This window comes from Orycteropus afer, unplaced genomic scaffold (genome assembly GCF_000298275.1).
Source record: "Orycteropus afer afer isolate SDZICR_OR568_19922 unplaced genomic scaffold, OryAfe1.0 scaffold00088, whole genome shotgun sequence".
Classification (NCBI taxonomy): domain Eukaryota; kingdom Metazoa; phylum Chordata; class Mammalia; order Tubulidentata; family Orycteropodidae; genus Orycteropus; species Orycteropus afer.
In genome coordinates, this window is record NW_006921675.1 from 5,678,602 (window position 1) to 5,695,357 (window position 16,756).

Consider the following 16,756-nt stretch of genomic DNA (forward strand, 5'->3'; position numbering starts at 1 on the left):
GGCATATGATCAAGAACCAATGGTACTGAAGGAAGAAGTCAAAGCTGCACTGAAAGAATTGGTGAAGAACAAGGCTCCAGGAATTGATGGAATACCCACTGAGATGTTTCAGCAAACAGGTACCCCGCTGGAGGCACTCATTTGGCTATGCCAAGAGATCTGGAAGACAGCTACCTGGCCAACTGACTGGAAGAGACTGATATTTGTGCCTATTCCAAAGAAAGGTGAGCCCACAGAATGTGGAAATTGTAGAACCATATTATTAATATCGGATACAAGTAAGATCTTAACTGAGTTCAAAAATGGTTCAGCAGTAGAAAGCTGGATTCAGAAGAGGATATGGAACGAGGGATATCATTGCTGGCATAAGATGGATCTTGGCTCAAAGCAAAGAATACCAGAAAGATGTTTACTTGTGTTTTATTGACTATGGAAAAGCATTTGATCATGTAGATCATAACAAATTGTGGATAACATTGAGAAGAATGGGAATTCTAGAGCACTTGATTGTACTCATGAAGAACCTGTACATAGGCCAGGAGGCTGTTGTTCGAACAGAACAAGGGGACACTGCATGGTTTGGAATCAAGAAGGGAGTGCATCAGGGTGTTGTCCTTTCACTGTACTTATTCAATCTATATGTTGAGCAAATAATCTGACAAGCTGAACCACATGAAGAAGAATGTAACATCAGGGTTAGAGGAAGATTCGTTAACAACCCGAGATATGCTGACAACACAACTTTGCTTCCTGAAAGTGAGGATGACTTGAAGCACTTACTGGTGAAGGTTGAAGAATACAGTCTGCTATATGGCTTACATGTCAATATAAAGAAAACGAAAATCCTCACAACTGGACCAATAAGTAGTGTCACGATAAATGGAGAAAAGATTGAAGTTGTCAAAGACTTCACATTGCTTGGTTCTACAGTCGATGCCAATGGAAGCAGCAGTCAGGACATCAGACAGCGTATGTTGTTGTTATGTGCCGGCGAGTCAGACCCGAGTCCATAGTGATGCCTCCTTGGGTTTCTGAGGCAGTATCACTACGGAAGTAGATTGCTCCATCTTCCTTCTGATCAGACAGTGTATAGCACTGGGCAAATTGGCTGCAAAGGACCTCTTTCAAGTGCTGAAGAGCAAAGATATCTCCTTAAGGACTCAGGTGTGCCTGACAGAAGCCATGGTATTTTCAGTCGACTCATATGCATGTGAGAGCTGGACAGTGAAGAAGGAAGACTGAAGAAGAGTCAATGTTTTTGAGTTGTGGTGTTGGCGAAGAATGCTGAAAGTATCATGGACTGCTAAAAGAATTAACAAATCTATCCTGGAGGAAGTGCAGCCAGAATGCTCCTTGGAAGCGAGAATGCCAGACTTCATCTTACATTACTTTGGTCATGTTGTCAGAAGAGACTATTCCCTGGAGAAGGATGTCATCTTGGTAAGGTGAAGGGTCGATGAAAGAGGGGAAGACCTTCAACGAGATGGATTGATACAGTGGCAGTGGCGACGGGCTCAAGTATAGCAGGATTCGTGAAGCTGACACAGGACTGGGCAGTGTTTTGTTCTGCTGTGCATAGGGTCGCTATGAGTCGGAGATGACTCAACAGCACCTAATAACAATGGCAACTATTGGTTTTGCTGTATAAATCCTATCAAGCAATACTTTCCTTCCTAATTCAGATCCTGCCTCTCCATGAAATCTCTCTGGAGTTCTTTGACCCTACCATCATTGATACATTTATGCATTAAACTAGAAAAGATTATTGAGGTCTTACTACATGCTAGTCACTGTGTAAAATATGGAAAATACAGTGGTGAACAAGATAGGTTAGATACATGCCCTCATGGAGCTTACATTTTAGTGGGAGAACATAGATAATAAGCCAGAAAGAAAGTAATCAATAAGATCCTTACAGCTTGTGATAAATGATATGAAGGAGTGAAAATGCAATGATGAAATGTAGAGTATCCACATGAGGTTTTACACAAGCAAGTTAAGGAAAGCCTCTCTGGGAAGGTGAGGTGTGGGCAGAGAATGAGATAGCCATGCTAAGAGTTACGTGAAGAGTCTTTTAGACTGAGAGGGCAACAGTTTAAGACCTGGAATAGAGACCAGTGTGGTCAGAGCGTAGTAAGAAGAGGGAAACTGATAAGACTGAGGTTGGAAGAAGAGCCAGATCACTTAGGCCTTGTAGATTTGGAAGAGGGTGTATTCCAAGTGCAATTAGAAGAGCTGAAGGACTCTGCTGAAAGCCTTGATACTATCTTCTGCTCATTTGAAGAAGATCTGTGTGGCTTTTTGTGGGCATTGGATTTTAGATGGATAAGGAAGAATTCTTAGGTAAGAGAATTCTTAGGTAAAATGTAGATTAGGATATTGACAGTGGAGTTGGAGAAAAGCACTGGGTTAGAGAAATATTTTGGAGGTAGAAACAAATAGGAATTTAATTTCAGAACTGAGAGAAAGGAAGGAATCAGTATGTACGTATGATTGCGTTCCGTGGATGTAGTCTCTTCTTCCTGTCTACTGTATTAGTATTCTCCTCAAGGAGGAATCCGAAAATTACTCTGCATCTAGTTACTCATATGCAAATGGATGGCTGAATGCCAAAAAGCCCAAGGTGATACCATGGACAAAGAGAGATCTGCCTCGTTGTCGTGGGGCATAGCATCACAAAGTATGACATCAAAGCTGTGAGTTTTCAAACCTATGGATAGTTTTCTTAAGTATAAGACCATTCAGCTCAACCAGAGGTAAAACTTAGGTTATTTCTTTAACATATCATACCAATATTTACTTAACCATGGTATTGTTATTTGCTTCTATGTATAGATTGGTTGTGACATACTGCTTTACTCCAAAATTGGAGCTTTCACAGTATTATAAGAGAGCCAAGGAATGAAACTACCTGAACTCATTTTATTCAGTTTCCAGAAGAATACAGTATGTATAGAAGAGCTGAAAATACATTATGTTTATTGAATTCTTGCAATCATTATTGAAATTCAGGGAGCAATAGTTTGTTGCTGTTGTCTTATTTTTGTTTGATTTGTCTTTGCAACACTCTCTGTCTTTATATAATATTTTAGCTGTTGTTGTTAGCTGTCCCTGATTCATGGCAGCCCCATGCACAATGGAAAGAAATGCTGACAGTCCTGTGTTAGTGCTGTGTTGGGTTGCAGATTGGTCTTTTATTATCCATAGGGTTTTTGTTATTATATCTTAACTTTATCTACTATTTTACAAATTCTGTTTTATAGGATTGAGTCTTTGGAAGAAGAAATCATTTCAAAGGGAGTTAAACTTGTGATTATTGACTCTGTTGCGTCTGTGGTCAGAAAGGAGTTTGATACACAACTTCAAGGCAATCTGAAAGAAAGAAACAAGTTCCTGGCAAGAGAAGCAGCTTTATTGAAGTATTTGGCTGAGGAATTTTCAATTCCAGTAAGTTTTTTTTTTTCTCTTTTCCCTTTTTTTTTTAAGTTCACAAATTTATAATATCAAGTAGAGGAAAATGTAGAAGAGATGACTTTTAAAAGTAGTATATTCTGATTGCTGTAGCGGTTATCACTGTCTTAAATTAGTTTATCTGCTGAGATTATTTTACATTTTTTACAGTTTGAAACTGGAGAAGATTTAAAGGTTGTTTAAAAAATTTCTGTGATCACTCCTTTTCTTGCCTCTCATTGTTTACTCGTTGTGCATGTTTTATGTTACTTTGTGACACTGAGATATAAAGTGTTAAAACTGAAATTTCCTGGGTCTGTTCTTATGCAGTTTCTTTTAATGGCAGCAGTTGTAAGTTTCGTAAGTAATTTAGGTTTGATCTAGTATCCAGTGCTGTTCTGTATAGTTTTGAAAATATTTCAGGTTTAGATGTTGTATTCAGTGCTTTTTTTATACAGTAGGATTTGGTTTGCTTTGAATGGTCAGAGGTTAACTGTGAAGTTATGTTTGAAGTGATAGAGGTACAGACAACAAATCAAAGTGTCGTGGCACAGTGGCTAACACACTCAGATGCTAAGGGAAAGGTCAGGGGTTTGAACCCACCAACTGTTCTGTGGGAGGAAGATGTGGCAGTCTGCTTGCATAAAGATTATAGCCTTAGAAACCCTATGGGGCAGTTCTACCTTATCCTGTAGGGTTGCTGTAAGTTGGAATCTGACACAAGGAGATAAAGTTTGAGATTTTGGTTTTGGAGTGATGGTCATTAGAGTACCAGTAAGAAATATTGAAAGATTCTGCTGGCATGGTTTCGTTTAGATGTTGTATACAGTGCTTTTTTTATACAGTAGGATTTGATTTGTCCTAGGAGACTTCAGATCATTGGTTGATTTCTTAAATTCAGCATTTTATTTGTTAATTAAATTAAAGTGATTTTCAGAATATTTTTCTGTTTACAAAAAATTTAAAGCATGTACTTTTAAATAGAATTTTTTTCACCCTTGGTGCTGCAGTGGTTAAACACTTGACTGCTGCCTGAAAGATTGGCAGTTTGAATCCATCAGCTAGTCCATGGGAGAAAGATGAGGCAGTGTGGTTCTGTAAAGATTTACAGCCTTGGAAACACTATGGAGCAGTTCTCCTCTGTCCTATGAAAAAAAAGGAAACAAATCAAATTCACTGCTGTTGAGTCGAACCTGACTCATAGCGACACCTCCTTCGGTTTCCGAGGCAGTATCACTACGGAAGTAGATTGCCCAACCTTCCTTCCGAGGTGTGGCTGGTGAGTTTGAACCTCCAGCCTTCAGGTTAGCAGTCAAATGCCTTAGGCACTACACTACCAGAGCTCCTACTATAACTCTACTCTATGGCATTGTTTTATTTTTTTTAATTTTTGGTTGTGATTTGGGTGAGAATATACAGAGCAAATTGGTTTTCCATTCAACAATAATACACGTTTTGTATTGTGACATTGATTGCAGTCCCCAAAATGTAACAGCACTCTTTCCACTTCCTCCAGTGTTTACAGTTTCCCTTTGTCCTTTCCTATCCCTTCTTGCCTTCTTAGCTTTATCCTTGGACAAATACTGCCCTTTGATCTTGTATGGTTGATTGTTCTAGGGAGTGCATTCCTTCCTGGTATTATTGTTCATCCCCGTGGCTGAAAGTTGAGCGAGCCATAGGGGTGAATGAGTTCAGTTCCTGGCTTGAAGGGTTTCTGAGGGCCCTAGTCTTGGGGTATCACCAGCCTTTGTCAGATCAGTAATCCTGGTCTTTTTTTTATGATTTTGTGTTTCATTCCACATTTTTCTCCTTATCTATCTGAGATCTCCTATTGTGATCCTTTTCAGAATGGTCAGCAGTGGTAGCCGTGCTAAACTGATTTTTTTATAAAGAGCAATTAAATTTAATTAATCTTCTGTTATGACTTCTTTTATTTAGGAAAGGAACTCAACCTGTTTAACATAAGCTTTGTGAACAAGTTTTACATGCATTCTTTTGTCCTTTGGGTACCAAGATAAAATTTTAAAAATAGTTTGACCAGTTTTGTAGATAATTCCCAGGTTACAAATGTTTAACTTATGTACAACCCATAGTTATGAACCAACTCGCATAAAGTACATGCAATGGTTCATAGTAACAAATGGGGTCCTACTTTGTGACATGCGTCAAAACATCATCACTGTTACATTATTACTCTTATTATGTTAAAGATATTTTAGTATATCTGGAAGTGTTTCTGTATTGCTTTTTATGCATAGAAAGTTACACTATATACTGTATATTTGACTAATGCACATTAGAAATGAATTCTACCTAACTGTCTGATTTACATACAAAAGCGACTTAAAAGACCGACATAGGAACGGAACTCGTTAATAATTTGGGGACTGCCTGTATGTACGTCATCTACAGAAAACATCTTAAATGACTGACATGCATATCAATACTGACCTTTGGGTATACCTTTCATACACATATCTTGAATTTTTTAAAGTAAACTGTAAATTATAATTGGACCATTCAGTGAATTTTCTCACATTGTGTACATTGATATACCCTCCACCCATAACCAGAAATAGAACTTTATCATGACCCTAATACCTTATCTTTTGTCACTAACCTCCTCCTTTTCAAAGTTGACCACTCTTTTGACACCATAGAAACATTTTGTGTGCTTTTGAACTTTATATAAATAGTATCATCCAATATGTACTATTTTATGTCTGGATTCTTTCACTCAGTGTTCTGCTGTGAGAGTCATTCATGCCAATGTGGTAGGATTTTTTTCCATTACTTTATAGTGTTCCACTGCATGATTATACCCCAAATTATATATCCATTCTGCTGTTGATGGTTAATGGGTGTTCCAGTTTTATCTGTTGTTATAATACTGTTGCAAATGTGTATAAATTTCTGTTGGGTCTGTATCTGGGGGTGAAATTGCTGGAGATACGTACGCTTATGTTTAGCTTCAGATACTATCTTAGAGTTTGCGGAAGTCATTGTGCAGAGTCACACTCCCACTTGCAGTGTGCAGGAGCGTTCCACTTGTTCTCTACTCTTACCAACAGTTAATATTGCCACACGTTTCAGGTTTAGCCATGCATTATCTCACGAAGATAAGAAAAATCCCTAAACTGAGATAAAATTTGGTTATGATTTTATACTTTTTAGATTTGTTTTTGGAAAATTACTTAAATTCAAATAGTTTAAACCACCAGATAGCTTTTGGAATTTAGGAGCTCAAGCAGGAATTTAGGAGGGAAAATGTGGCTTACAAAGATACCTACATATTTTAATGGCTTTTTAGTTGATGCTTTGGATTATGTGATGTAATTTCTGGTCTGGTCAAGTGTTATAAAGTTTATTCTGGAAGATTTTTTATGTTTTATTGTAGTTATTTAGTGAGAAACTCAAACTCATATTTTCCTTGGTCAAGGAGAATAAGGGAATTAAAAATATTTTTTAATGCATTTTATGGAAATATTATTTAAGTACAGTGAAATATACAAAACTAAAATGACATGGGCCAATGCATTTTTTTTCCCCCAGTGTTCCCTCCCCTCTCCTCCCACCCTGGCAACCAACAAAGAAAGTTTCCCTCCATATATAAACCTTTCCTTGACCCTCCACAACAACAAACTAATACTATATTTGTCTTTCTGTGATTGACTTATTTCACTCAGCATAGTGTTCTCCAAGTTCATCCATATTATGTGGTGTTTTGCATACTCTACATTATTCTTTAGTGCTGCATGTTGTTGTTGTTGTTGTTATGTGCTATTGAGTCGAACCCAACTCATAGTGACCCCTCCTTGGGTTTCCAAGGCAGTATCACTACAGAAGTAGATTGCCCAACCTTCCTTCTGAGGAGTGGCTGCCAGCCTTCTGGTTAGCAGTCAAGTGCCTTAGGCACTATGTTACCAGAGCTCCTCTTAGTGCTGCATAGCATTCCATTATGTGTATGTACTATAGTTTGGTCATCCACTCTTCCGCTGGTGGACACGTAGGTTGTTTCCATCTTTTGGCTATTGTAAATAGTGCTGTGTTGAACATAAGTGTGCATTTATCTGTTCCTGTCCTGGTTCTCACCTCTCTAGGATATATACCTAGTAATGGGATTGCTGGGTCAAATGGTATTTCCAGTTCCAGCTTTCTAAAGAATTGTCAGATTGCTTTCCATAGTGGTTGTATCACTTCAGAGTCCCACCAGCAGTGTACGAGAGTCCCAATCTCTCCACATCCCACCAGCATTTGTTATTTTCTGTCTCGTTGAACCTTGCCATCAGTACTCGGGTGACATAGTGTCATTGTTGCTTTGATTTGCATCTCTCTGATGGCCAATGATTGTGAGCATATCTTCATGTATTAGCTGACCACCTGAATATCCTCCTTGGTGAAGTGTCTATTCATGTCTTCTGCACATTTTTTTAATTGGATTGTTAATTCCTTTGGTGTTGAGGAGTTGGAGTTTTCTATAAATCTTAGAGATAAGTCTCTTGCTAGATAGGTAATTATCAGCAAAAAGGAATTTGTTGCTGTCATTTTGTTATGTGCTTTTTCATGGTGTTGATTTCTTTGTTACATATAATTTTCTATGCTGAGCTCATTTTGTTTATGAATCGTGCTATCACTTCCTTTGTTGCTATTGTTTTAGTATTTGCTAAATATTTGTGCTGGTCCTCTTTTATTTTGATGTGAAGGTTTATCATTTTTCTTTGAGGTTACCTTGTGATTTATAGTTTTCTTCCCAAGTTTAGAATAGTCCATTCTATCTTGTAGTTGTCTTGACTTCCTTACAATCTAGAAGTTCTGTAACAACGCAGGTTTTTTTTTTCCCTCTTTTTGGTTTGTTGTTGTCCTCATTTGTCAATTGATGTCTCTGGTTTCCTGTTTTACAATCTTGTAGGCTTATTTACTTTGGATACTTCCATAACTGGGTTGGTTACTGGGTTATATCATCATGTGTGTTAATGGTCAGTTGTTGTTGGCTGTTGTTCCTTCTTTGTCCAAAGGACTCCCATTAGCATCTCTTGTAAGGTTGGTCTAGTTTTAACAAATTCCCTTAATTTCTGCGTATTTGGATATGTCCTACTTTCACCATCATATTTGAGGGACAATTTTGCTGGGTACATAATTTTTGGTTGGAAATTTTTCTCATTCAGGGTTTTATATATACTATGCCATTGTCTTCTTGCCTGAATGGTTTCTGCTGAGAAATCCAAGCTTACTCTTCTTAGTTGCCCCCTGTAGGTAACTTTTCATTTTTCCCATGCTGCGCTCATGATTCTTTCTTTGTCTTTGGTTTTGGTAAGTTTGTTGATGATATGTCTTGGTGATTTTTTTTGGGATCTATCTTGTTTGGGGTTCGTTGGACTTCCTGAATGGATATGTTCTCATCTTTCATCATATCAGGGAAGTTCTCCTGCAACAGATCTTGGACAATTTTCTCAGTGCTATTATTTTTCTCTTCCTGTTCTGTAATTCCCATTACACGTAGGTTATTCCTTTTGATGGTATCCTACACGAACCTTAGGCTTTCTTCATGTTGTATTGATTTTTTTTCTGATTTATCCCTTTCCAAAGAAATGTTCAGGTATTTGCCTTCAGTCTCACTAATTCTGTCTTCCATTGATTCAACTCTGCTCCTTTGCCCATTCAATGTCTTCTCTAGTTCTGAAAATTTAGTATTAATCTTCTAGATTTCTTTGTGTAGATTTTGTATCATTTCTAATTTTTCATTTATTTTGTCATTTTGTTCTTGTATTGTCTTTCAAAATTGTTCTAGGGTTTTCTCTGTTTTCCTCAATTTTGTCAGTGTTTTCCTTCATCTGTCTCTCAATTCATTGAAGGTACCTAAATATAATTCTTTTGAATTCCTTATCAGGGAGTTCCAATGCTGCATCTTCCTCAGGCATGTGTTTTGGGTCTGTATCCTGGTCCCTTTTTTCTCCTGCTTTATCTTACTTCTTTGTATGGTCTGTGATGCTCTGTTGTCTCCGAGGCATTGTGATGTTTTTGTGTTTATATTTAATTGGTGATTGTATGTTGGAATGACTTGTTCACAATTTTCGTTTTGTTTTGTTTGTAAGTTATCTATACCAGCAGGATACTGTGCTGTGCTCCTCTATTTACTGGTTGACAGAACTTATACACTCACCACCTGTCTCCTTTCCTGTTGTCAGCATCTCGTATATCCCTGCCAACCTTGGCAAACAGAGCCTATTCTTAGATCCCTGGAATCCAAATGTGAATGCCGTCATGTTAAAATCCAAAATGGTTGACACTTGTAAAGATACAAATGGCTGCGCCCTCGGTGACTTTAAATATCCAAAATGGCTGCCGCTTGTAAACATTCAAAATGGCCACACCCTTGGTCACTTTAAATATCCAAAATGGCTGCCTCGTGTGAACAATCAAAATGGCTGTGACCTTAGGGCAGTGGAAAGTCAACAGCTCAGGTTGCCTCCCTCCTTGCTGTTTCCCTTCCTAGTCATAGGCCACCAGCATAGTTGTCCTTGCAGCCCTTGGTGACTAGGTCTGATCTTTAGGTCAATTCTCAGGTCCCAACACCACTTGGAAATATTCAGGCTGTTGGTTCCATCAGAGTAGGTGACAGTCCGTAGCACTAACTATGTCTGTGCTCACTGTTTTCATTCAGGTTTTTCCATTAGTTGGTGCTTAATCCACTTCTGTATAGTTTCTTTCAAAGCTCAGGGCTCCAGGATTATCTTCTGTATCTGTCAATTTGTTTCTCTTTTCTTTGTTGAAGAGGGTCTGTGTCACTTATCTGCCTATTCCTCAATCTTACCGGAAGTCTGAATTTAAAAATATTTTATAGAGATACTTGATTGAATGGATTAGTTCAGTCTGTATCTGCTTATTTTATTCACAATGTTGCTTGACTTAATCCTATACGTAATGTGAAAATTCACTTTTTAAAAGTTGTGTGTGTTTGTTTTTATATAGTAATTGTAGGCTAATGTATTTCAGTTTTTCTGAGGTAATGTCTTTTACTTAATGGGAAAGAAGCTCTGCTTTTGTTTTTAGCAGAGCCCTCTGAAAGAGTAGGTACTTAGTATCCCCCATATTTCTCTTTGTCATTGTTTTTCTGTTTAGAAATATTTAAAAAGAACAAGAACAACAAAAAGTCCCACTACTATTAAGTCAATTCCGACTGTTAGCAACCCTATGGGATAGATTTGAACTGCTTCATAGGTTTCCAAAGCTGTAAATCTTTATGAAAGCAGACTACCTCTTTTTGCAGCAGAATGGCTGGTGGGTTTGAATCACTGACCTTTCAATTAGAAGCTGAATGCTTTAACCTCTGTACCACCAGCGCTCCTTTTAGAAATATATGCCATATATAATATGTATTTACGTAGCCCAAGTACAGTATTGGTTTTTGTGCTAAACAAATACTAGTTTTTGGAGTCTTTTAAAAATACTGCCTTAAGGAAATGTCAGCATTTTTCTAGCCAAGTACCCCATTAAGGAACTTTGAAGGTTGGCAGTTCAAACCAATGAGCTGCTCCGTGGAAGGAAGATGGGGCAATCTACTTCCATAAAGACTTACCTCCTTGTAAACCCTATGGGGGTCACTATGAGTCGGAATCGACTTGATGACAGTGGGTTTTTTTTTTTAGTACCTCATTTAAATGGAAAATCATAAACATTTAAGCTTTTATGTTCTACTTTGAATGGGTGACTTCATATAGAGTTAAATGGCTTAAACAATGTGTTATTGGCTGATTCATTATACTTTTCAAATTAGCAAACCTTATGAATTTGTTTCTGATGTTTTAAATTTGAAGAGCTGGGAAGAAAGGTCTGCCACAGACTTCGGGAGGTCAGGGTCTGCAGCTTACGAGAGATGTGTACATTAGTTTATAGATTTGGGAACCAGATATATAGATGTTATCCTTGAAACTGAAGGGAGAAAGCTAAGGACAGAACTTTGAGCATTTGCTTAGCAGCCAGATGCTTTAAGCATTGTGCCACTAGAGCTTCTGCAGAGGGACTAAAGAGGAAAATAGGAATTGGTATTAATTTCATCACTAAAGCATGCTGTTGTTGTGTGTTATCGAGTCAATTCAGACTCATAGCAACCCTATATGTCAGAGTAGTACTGCTGTTTAGGGTTTCTTGGGCCCTGATGGTATAATGGTTAAACACTCAGCTGCTAACTGAAAGATCAGTGGTTCAAAACCACTGTGTGGGAGAAAAGGCCTGGCAGTCTGCTCCTGTAAAGATTGTAGCCTAAGAAACCCTATGGGTCAGTCTCTTTTGTCCTAAAGGATCACTGTGGATTGGAATCAACTTAGTGGCACACAGAACAACAACAAATCTTTACAGGAGTGGGTTGCCAAGTCTTTTCTCTTGCGGAACCACTAAGTGGGTTTGAACTGTTGACTTTTGGTTTAGGAGCCAAGCTCTTAACCACTACACCACCAGGGCTCCTTCACCAAAGGATAACCAGTTTAGGGGATGGTTGGATAGGTAGATGGATAGATATTCTTATTCGGCATACGAATCCATAATTTTCTTTTTAGAATGGCTCTGTAGTTTATTTAATCAATCTTATGTTGTTGGGTAATTAGTTTCTAGCTTTTTGCTGTTACAAGTATTGTTTATGAAATCTTTATGGCTAAAAAATTTATAAAAAATGTAAGTTATCTATTTGTATATGTATGTATGTATGTTTGTGTGCAAGCATGCTTGCCTGCATATATGCAGATTTCTATGGTCTTTTAGTTATTAAAAGAACTAGTAGATAGAAAGTCAGTAAAGATACAGGAGACACGAATAACATAATAACCACCTTGATCTACTTGCACTTATGGAGCACTCCACCCAGTGCTTTCAGAATATGCATTCCTTTCAGGTGCACATGGGAATTCACCAAGATTGAGTATATTCTGGGCCATAAAAGAAATCTCAACAGATTTAAAAGATTGAAATGGTACAAGTGTTTTTAGAGCTTGGCTATCCTAATGTATTGATTTTGTTATAAGAGACACAAATTTTCTCAGAGAATATGTGATACAGACTGGTTTGATGGAATCAACAGATTTTTGCTGCCATTACCAGTTGCTGTCAAGTCATTCTGACTCATGGTGACCCTGTCTATGTCAGAGTAGAACCGTGCTCCACAGGGTTTTCCATGGCTGAGTTTTTGAAAACAGATCTCCAGGCCTTTCTTCTGAGGTGCCCCTGGTTGGACCTGAGGCTCCACCCTTTCATTTAATAGCCAGGCATATTAACTGTTTGCACCACCCAGGGACTCCCATTCTGCCATTATACTCCCATCTGAGCAGGGGCCAAACCTCTTCTGTAAAGGGCAAAAACCAAAACCAAGCTTACTGTTGTCGAGTCGATGCCGACTCCTAGCGACCCCTCCTTGGGTTTCTAAGGTGAGGAGCTCTGGTAGCATAGTGGCTCAGGCACTTGACTGCTAACCAGAAGGCTAGCGGTTCAAACCCACCAGCCACTCCTCGGAAGGAAGATGGGGCAATCTACTTCCATAGTGATACTGCCTAGGAAACTCAAGGAGGGGTCGCTATGAGTTGGGGCCGACTCGACGGCACATAACAACAACAACAACAACATCACTAAGGAAGTATATTGCCCAACCTTCCTTCTGAGGAGTGGCTGTAAAGGGCAAGATGGTATTTTAGGCTGTGTAGACCATACAGTGTCTGTGGCAACTATTCAACTCTGCCACTGTGGTGCAAAAGTAACTATAGATATTTCATAAACAAATGGGCATGGGCATGGTCTGATAAAACTTTATTTATAAAAACGACGGGAGGGCAAGGTTTGACCCGTGGGCCATAGTTTGCTAACTCCTGATCTGAGCCCTTTTCTTTTCTAAGTCTCAAGACCCAGGGCTGGTGCTACCACAAGCCCAGTAGCTCAAGGAATTGGAAGTAAGAGTAAGAGCAGTCTGCTCAAAAGAGTAATGTTTTCTTAAACTTGTTTAAGATATCGATCCCTTTTAAAGGCAAGTAATATTCTTTTGAACCCCTACTGCTGATTTCAGTTGTATTACAGTATCACAGAAAAATACCAAATTGTAAAACTAGCTGACTCTGTATTAAATCATATGCAACTATAAAGCTGGACTACATTCAAAGACAGCATAGTAGTATTCAGATTAATTATACTCTTTTAATGTTAGAGATGATAATCTGCTAAATTAAATTATTATTTAAATAATAGATGATACTTGATGACTTACGGACCAGCTTCTTTTCAATTTAATATACACATATCCCTACTGTAATTCATGTGGGGACTCATCTATCCCACCTTCTTTATTGAAATAAAAGAAAATAATAAATAAATAAATACAATCTCACTTTCTTTATTTGAAATACTACAAAAACCTTCTTCTGTTTGGAGAAAGTGGCTTCATTTGGCCCTCACCTGGGCATGAACCATTTACATTTTAAGTCTGTCATTGCTCTTTTTTCTCATTAGTCCTGATGATTAAAGTGATACTACTTGGCATCACCTGCTTGAAAACAGCCATATTAACATCCTGTGACAGTTTCCAGCTACAAATGCCTAGACTAATATTTTTAGACTATCACTGAAATGGAAACAAATTCTCAGAGTGTGTGTATAGACCTTTGAATATGTTACGACCGCATTTTGAGAAACACTGTCCGTTAGAATCTTTTTTTCCGAAGTTCTTTGGGGAAGTATAAGGAACATTCTGTTACTGGGATGTCTAATACAGAAGCTTTGTCTTTTTAAAGTGAGTCCAGGCTAGAATCTGAAAAAATTTCTGGACTGTGAAATTGTTTATGTATGATGCCTGATTAACATTAAGTCAGAGAAGAATTTAAATATTGCCTGTATAAAATAAATTATGTTGTTGTTATGTGCCGTCGAGTCAGCCCTGACTCATAGCGACCCCTCCTTGGGTTTCCGAGGCAGTATCACTACGGAAGTAGGATTGCCCAACCTTCCTTCCGAGTTATAGTTATTTATGTTGCCCATTTATCATTTACTTCTAATTACCATACACAGAATACTTATTATGCATATTGTAAATTATATATCAAATGAAAATAGTAGGATTTTCTTGCCAGATCAGCCCCTTCATTTCACACAAGACACTGACGTCAAGAGGAGTGACCTGACCTCTTCAAGGGCACTCAGCCTGAGAGAGGACAAATATTCTGTAAATTGTATGATCTTTTAGATGTCAGTTCCCAAATTGTTTTCTACAATAGGATTATCTTTTTTTTTCCCCTGAAACCTACAGAATGATAGTGGATCGAAAAGGACAAGATTGTGTCTTTCATTTCTCTGATGCCCAGGGTTCTACTACTTTGGATGAGTAATTTTTAGCAAGTAACTGCTAATAAAATTTCAATAAAGGCTTACGAAAATGTAATTTAGCATAAACCGAAACTCACTACCATCAAGTTGTTTCCGACTCATAGCGACCCCCATTGGGTTTCCAAGGCTGTAAATCTTTACAGCAGTGGATTGCTTCATCTTCCTCCTGTGAGTAGCTGGTGGGTTTAAACTGCTGACCTTCTGGTTAGCAGCTGAATATTTTACCCACTACCCTTCCAGAGCTCCTTTTAACTAACCATATATCTGCCATGCAGTAAAATATTTTTCTCTCTCTTTTTAAATGTAATTTGAAGTTTTCGTGCTTCCTGCTGAAATTCTTGCCTGTCCTTAGGGACCTCTGACACACAGGTGCACCAAGAGATATGTCTGAGAATATTTACAGCATATTTCTTTGTAATTGTTTAAAATTGCATCAGTCTTTACTTACTGGTTATGATAATTGGAGAAGGGTTATATAAGTTGCTAACATTAGGGGGAACTGGGAAGGATATGTGGGAACTGTCTTAGTTTTGAATCTTTTCTGTAAATAAAATTATTTCAAAATTAAAATTAAAAGGAAGAAAAGGAAGGTAAGTGAGAAATACAAATATTTTTATTTGCATAAATAGGGTCGGGATGCTTATTAAAAAATCTCCATTGGTTGCATCTGGAGAAAGAAAGTAGGAGCCAGAAGGGGACTTACTTTGGATGCACAATTTCATCCATTTAGTTGTCGGATCTTATAGATATTACCCAGTATCTCTTAGTTTACGTACTGCTCTTCATATTTCAGCAAGTCCTGTTGGCTTCACCTTCAAAATATATTTAGTATCTGTTTACTTCTCATAATCTTCTGGGCTGTTACCTTGGTTCCTGGTGATTAAGAGTGCTGGCTCTGGAGTTAGTTTGAATCACAGCTCCACAATTTGCTAATTTTATGATCTTGACTCTAGTTTGCCGGTTGAAAAATGGAGATAATGCTGTCTGACTCATGGAGGTGTGAGGATTAAATGAGATAATGTCTGTAATGTTCTTTGCACAGTGTTTGACACATTCAGTAAAAAGTAGCCATTAATTATTAATTTTAGTACTTAACTCATTCTTGGTGCTTGATATATTTTCTCGTATTTTTTCATAGAGCTGTAAGCTTCTCAAAAGGAAAAATTTTGTCTTATTCATTATTGTATCCTTTTCCTAGCTGTTTTATTGCGGATGCTGTTCCAGTTTCTTGAACCCTCCCTTACCTGGTTAACTCATACTTATTCTTTAGGTCTCAGATTCTCTGCCTCTTGTCTTTTCCTTTTACAGTCGACCTTAGGTAATTGTGTACAAAGCTAGGTACTATGAAGTCATAAAGATGAATGAAATAGTCTTTATCCTTATGATACCTATAAACAAGTTAATTGGAGACAAATAGCCCTCGGTGGTATAATGTAGAATAAAATACAGATCTTGTCCCCACCCCCCATTTCTAGCAGATATGTAACACATACCTCCCTTGCTGTCTGTGGTGGTTAAAGTTATTTGTCAACTTGGCTAGGCCTGTTTTATGTTTTTTTTAATGCATTTTATTGAAATATAATTTATGTATGGTGAAATACACAAAACTAAAGTGACATGGGTCAATGCATTCTTTTTTGCAGTGTTCCCTCTGCTCCCCTCCCACCCTTGACAATCAACAAAGAAAGTTTCCCTCCATAAAAAAACCTTTCCTTGATCCCCCACAACAATGAACTAATACTTTATTTGTCCTTCTGTTTGATTGACTTATTTCACTCAGCATAATGTCCTCCATGTTCATCCATATTATGTGATGTTTTGCAGACTCTGCATTATTCTTTAGTGCTGCATAGCATTCTATTATGTATATGTACCATAGTTTGGTCAGCCACTCTTCCGCTATAAATCTTAGAGATAAGTCCGTTGCCAGATATGTAATTATCAGCAAATATGA

General features: G+C 37.8%; 1 protein-coding gene across 1 annotated transcript in view; it reads left to right on the forward strand.

Annotated features, from left to right (window-relative positions):
* The window catches only part of RAD51B (RAD51 paralog B), an 874,995-nt gene that overhangs the window by 72,640 nt on the left and 785,599 nt on the right, over positions 1-16,756 (forward strand). Inside the window, exon 7 of the mRNA XM_042781147.1 lies at positions 3,264-3,447. Coding sequence (XP_042637081.1) covers positions 3,264-3,447 — 184 coding nt within the window. The remainder of the gene's footprint in view (positions 1-3,263; positions 3,448-16,756) is intronic.